The sequence below is a fragment of the Crocuta crocuta genome, unplaced genomic scaffold (genome assembly GCF_008692635.1).
Source record: "Crocuta crocuta isolate KB4526 unplaced genomic scaffold, BGI_CrCroc_1.0 scaffold494, whole genome shotgun sequence".
In the NCBI taxonomy this organism is placed as follows: domain Eukaryota; kingdom Metazoa; phylum Chordata; class Mammalia; order Carnivora; family Hyaenidae; genus Crocuta; species Crocuta crocuta.
Window position 1 is genome coordinate 836,155 of NW_027527931.1, and position 5,169 is coordinate 841,323.

At 49.8% G+C, this 5,169-nt stretch overlaps 1 protein-coding gene across 2 annotated transcripts; it reads left to right on the forward strand.

Moving 5' to 3' along the window:
• Positions 1-1,265: 1,265 nt before the first annotated feature.
• On the forward strand, positions 1,266-4,711 carry LOC144221299 (T-cell surface glycoprotein CD1a-like). 2 transcript variants are annotated; one of them, XM_077751749.1, is made up of 6 exons: positions 1,266-1,423; positions 1,934-2,200; positions 2,846-3,124; positions 3,320-3,598; positions 3,931-4,021; positions 4,167-4,711. In XM_077751749.1, exons 1-6 carry the CDS (start codon positions 1,363-1,365, stop codon positions 4,261-4,263), a joined length of 1,074 nt encoding a protein of 357 aa, XP_077607875.1. In that variant the 5' UTR covers positions 1,266-1,362; the 3' UTR covers positions 4,264-4,711. The 2 variants fall into 2 exon arrangements, with proteins under 2 accessions (XP_077607875.1, XP_077607876.1); XM_077751750.1 differs by having other exon boundaries at positions 1,381-1,445.
• Positions 4,712-5,169: the final 458 nt, after the last annotated feature.

The window sequence follows — 5,169 nt, forward strand, 5'->3', positions numbered from 1 at the left end:
GAATCCATGAACTGTAAGATCATGACCTGAGCTGAAGTCGGACGCTTAACCGACTGAGCCACCCAGGGGTCCCTCCTTCATTCATTTTTTGACAATTGTAGCTGAATTATACTTTCTGGCTTATAAAGTGTCTGGGATCTGTCTCAAGTAAGTGAGGGTTTGAATCCCTTATTTCCTTGGAGGAGTCTAGAGTATTTCTCTAGATTTTGGATTAACATATTGCTCTGATCCTTCAGCTCTGGTGGATTCCAAGAGGTGATTTTGATCATCCAACTTGTCAAAATCTTAAGTGTGGGAGTGATCTCTTTCTAATGTTCTATGTTTCAGTCTGAACTTTCCAAAAATACTATCTTTCTCTCAACAGCCTGAGGTTATTTCAGTTTATTGGTCATCCAAGAAATAACAAGACAGATAGCCCAAACACATTATCCAGATGATATAAAGCACAAATACTTAAAGAGACTTTAATCAGTTAAGAACTCCATGGAAGTAGAAAGTCAGGTCAACTCCCCAAACCTAACCTAAGTGCAGTCTGATCTCTCCCAGATATGTAAGTCATTCTCTATCAGTGAAGAATTCTCTGTTTATCACAATTGAGGTCCATGTCACATGGGCCCTCTCCATTCCCCAAGAGGGGAGGTCATCTGCATGTTTAGACCCCTTTCCGCAATTAAAAGAATAGCTGGGGAGAGGGAGGGAGACAAACCGTGAGAGACTCTTGAATGCTGAGAACAAACTGAGGACTGATGGTTGTGGGGGAATGGGAGGGGTGATGGGCATCGAGGAAGTCACTTGTGGGGATGAGCACTGGGTGTTGTTGGAAACCAACTTGACAATAAACTGTGTATTTTAAAAAAAGAAGGTGACCTTCAAATTGATCTGGTTGATTTTGAATTTTAATGCAAATAGTGGGGAGTCAGAAATGTGAATGGGCTGGGGTGGGGGGGAGACAAGGAAGAAAGTCCATGGGGAGTGATCCAAGGGCATGAGGGACAGTGTGACAGCAGGGTCCAGCGTTTTCATGGGCTATTGTCTGGATGAGGAGAAAAGGCACGGGAGGTAGGGTCACTTTTTCATGACACACAAGCCTTGTTCCCCAGAACAGGAGTTAGGGCCTGGGGAGCAGGATGGAGGCAGGTGACTGGGAGGAGCTGGGGGCCTGAGAAGAGGGTCAGACCCAGAGGGGAAGTGAGAGTCTGAGTAGGTGTCCAGGGTTGAGGGCGGAGCCCATTTGCATTGCTGCAGAGACTCAGGGAAGCTTGTGTGCTGAGAAGGAAGTCAGAAGAGAGGAGCCGTGTGTGGGGAGGTTTGTTAGAACAAAGACCCACTTTCTAAGAGAAAGAAAGAACATCTGCAAATAAGATGCTGTTGTTGCAACTGGTGTTGCTCACGGTTCTTGTCCCAGATGGTGCCAGTGACGATGGTGAGGACTGTGGCCCTGCCCGGTGGGTGCACGAGTGTGTGTGTCTATATGTGTGTGATGTGTATCATGTGTGCATGTATATTGTTGTGTACATGTGTGCATGTGTGTGTGAGTATGTGTGTATAGGTGCTTGTGTGTATCTCTGTATGTATCTGCATGTATGTGTCTGTATGTCTGTGTTTACATATATGTTTATGTGCATGCCTATGTGTGTAACTCTGAGTGTGTGTGTACATGTGTGCATTTGTGTCTCTGCATGTGGGCTCACCAACACACACATGGGGAGGGACAGATGTCAGCCTGGTTTGTTCCTGAGCATCCCTGCCCCAGGGACTGTGCTCTTCTGAACGATGGGTACGAAGCTCGGGGCTCTGGCGCAGCACGTGCCTCCTGAGAGCACTATGGTGCCCTGCCCTCGAGATTTCAGTGCCCTTCCCTGGCATCTTTTGCTGATTCTCTCTCCTTCCCAATGCCCTCCTCTTCCTCAGTCTATCTGTTCTTTTGGTACAGACTTCCAGGAGCCGAAATCCTTCCGAGTCATCCTGACCTCATCCTTTTACAACCGTTCCTGGACACAGAATCAGGGCTCAGGTTGGCTGGGTGAGCTGCAGACTCATGGCTGGGACAGCAAGACTGGTGCTTTCATTTATCTGCAGCCTTGGTCCAGGGGCAACTTCAGCAACGAGGCCTTAATGGAACTGGAAATGTTATTCTATTCAAACTCCATTGACTTTCTTCAAGTGTTTCAGGACCACGTCAGTCAATGGCAGCTTGAATGTGAGTTCGGGTTCCTCAGGGCAGGTGGGACGGAGGTAGTTGGTGCGTATGTCCACTTCAGTTCCTTCTTCCTCCTGGAAAGAGCCTCCACTGGCTTCTGAACCTCATATCTCCCGATTGTAAAACTGAATCACACCCGTCTCTTCAGGGGGCAGCGGCCAGACTCTGATTCTTGAAAAGTTTTACATCTTCTGCTACTTTCCTCTTCTCACTGACCTCAGGCTGTGCTATGACCGCTCTGATCCCTGGCCTCCAGCTGGGCACCCTCCTCTCCCTCATTCGGTGACTGATCCTTGAAATGTGCTTGTCTCCCTGTTCAGTCCCCTCAATGACCTCTCTATGTGTTCCCTGTACCCACTGCTCTCCCCTCACCCTAGATGATTTTAACCCAGCTCTCCAGTGGAGACCTTCCCTGCCCCCTTCCCCCACCCTTCCGGTCATTCCTCCAACATGCGTTCCTTCCACAGTCATTCACCTCCCCTCTGCTCCCAGCAACCACCACTTCCTCCCACTCAAACCAAACTTTGCTTGATTCCTTCCAATGCCTTCAACTTCTCCTTCTCCTTCCTCCATGCATGGCTTCCACTCACCTCATTTCATCACTTTCCCTCTTCCTTTCCTGTATCTCACAATCTCTCTTCTCAGATCCCTTTCAGGTACAGCTGACAGGAGGCTGTGAGCTGCAATTTGGAATAGTATCAGCAAGATTTTTAGAGATTGCATATCAAGGATCAGGTCTCATGAGCTTCCAGGACATGTCATGGTTTCCATCTCCAAAGGAAGGAAGGAGGGCTCAGCAAGTCTGCTCACTATTCAATCAATTCTATGTGGTTAAAGAAGCTATACACAGAATTTTAAGTGACATCTGCCCCCATTTCCTCTTGGGTCTTCTTGATGCGGGGAAGGCATATCTGCATCGACAAGGTCAGTCCTTCTCTCAATCTCCAAGCATTCTCTCCCTGCACCATAAATTTGGACCATTTCTCAAATTCAGAGTGAGGGGAATCCAAGAGGGAGGGGGATGATGGTGACAGGTTTCTAAGATAGAGAGATGTGTGTATCTCAACTGATGTGAAGATCTTCCTTCTCAGTCTGAGAATATCTGTTCTGTCTCTGCAGTGAAGCCCGAGGCCTGGCTGTCCAGCGGCCCCAGTCCCGGCCCTGGCCGTCTGCTGCTGGTGTGCCACGTCTCCGGCTTCCACCCAAAGCCAGTGTGGGTGATGTGGATGCGGGGTGAGCAGGAGCAGCCGGGCACCCAGCAAGGTGACATCCTGCCCCAGGCTGACGGGACCTGGTATCTTCAGGTCTCCTTGGATGTGGAAGCCAGAGAGGCAGCCGGCCTGTCTTGCCGAGTGAGACACAGCAGTCTAGGAGGCCAGGACGTGGTCCTCTACTGGGGTGAGAAAGCGCTGGGGTCCCGCTGGGTCAGGAGGTGGGAGGCCCTGCAGCAGAGCAGGAGAGCGAGGTGAAAAATTGGGATTCTAGGGACTCCTGCCATAAAGGACAAAAATTTAGGAACCCATGAAATGGAAAATATAGTGTGAGGATCTTACGGATGTGGGAGGAAGCAGAGGGTTTGGTGAAGGGTCCATGTCTGAGCAGGGATGGGAGAGGAGAAAGAGGAAAGGCAGTTGGTGAGGCAGAGGGTGACGTGAGCAAAAAGGACCAGGAAGGTGCAGGCCAACCCGGGGTGGAGGGGAAGTGACACCCTCTGTGCACCAAACCCACAGAGCAGCACCGCCCCGTGGGCTGGGTCTTCCTGGTGGTGCTGGTGCCCCTGGTGCTTCTGGCTGGTCTCGCCTTCTGGGTCCGGAAGCGCTGGTAAGTCTCTGGAGCCACCTTCCTGCTCTTTCCCAAGCGTCTCCCCACGTTCCTTCTGTTCCTCAGCCCTCCTCCTCCCAGTGCTCGTCCCCCCGCAGTCCTCACCTCCGTCTACTCCAGAACATTTACAATCTGTTCCTCCCAGGAAATCACACTGGAGACCTCAGCACCCTGGCCTCCCCGTGGAGAGAGATCCCGGCAGCCCAGGCTCCAGCACATACTTAAACCCAGTTCATTGGTGATGGGCTTGCAAGTCTCTGTGTGCAACTTTTGTCTTTCCTTTCTGCTCCACGATCAGCTGTCAATATAAGCTGAGTATAATTTGGCGGGCCTTGTTGATCTAACCTGATTCTTAGACTTAAATCTCTACATTTTCTCAAAGTAAAATGAAATCTGAGTACCTCACTGGGTCACAGGCATCAGATGTCACTTGCTCCAGGGAGCCCTCCCTTATTTACAGCTGGAAGCAGTCTCTGCCTGCTGAGAATTTCCAGTGCCCATAGTTTGTCTTTGGAAAATGTATGACTCACTTCCCAACCCTTATTGTCCCCAGTTAGGTCCCTTTTCCCTTCTAATTCTTAGGCCTCTTGAGAGTGAAGTCCATGTCTTTTTAATATTTGTATCCTTGGCAAGGAATCTCAGTTGAATGGAATATGTTCTCAATAAAAATTTGTGTTGCGTTTATGTCAATATCATAGTTTTTCTTCTTTTGCTTTTGCTCCCTGTCGTGTTTGTAGTAGTTGAGATCTTTCATGCTCTTCCTGTTACAAGTCTTCTCTCACTTTGCCTGGAGACTGGACCCTGGACCCTGGCATGGTCACTTGGTAACATCTCTGAGCCCTTGGGGAGAACATAGTTTTGCCTGCGAACAGTCCTATTATTTAAATACAGACCCTGCTGGAGCGGACCTGTGGCTCCATGTACTGTGAACACAAGGAGGAAGGCAGGACGCAGGCCCTGGCTGTTTGGGGCCCTCAGGACAGCAGCAGACATGTCATCCTGGGGCTTGTTGGAAATACAGGGTCTTGGCCTCAGCTGAGGTTCACGGAATCACAATTTGCATTTTAGCAAAAGCAGCAGGGGGTTCACAGGTGCATAAAATGTGGTGCCTGAGAGGTAGCAGTGCAAGTTTGTCCCTGGAGGGAAAC

What these genes read in the sequence shown, in the direction of transcription:
- LOC144221299 (XM_077751749.1), top strand. Translation starts at nt 1,363, where the DNA reads ATGCTGTTGTTGCAACTGGTGTTGCTCACGGTTCTTGTCCCAGATGGT. An exon ending in AGATGGTGCCAGTGACGATG is followed by an intron (nt 1,424 to 1,933) that starts GTGAGGACTGTG and finishes CTTTTGGTACAG; the next exon opens with ACTTCCAGGAGCCGAAATCC. An exon ending in TTCTGGGTCCGGAAGCGCTG is followed by an intron (nt 4,022 to 4,166) that starts GTAAGTCTCTGG and finishes TGTTCCTCCCAG; the next exon opens with GAAATCACACTGGAGACCTC.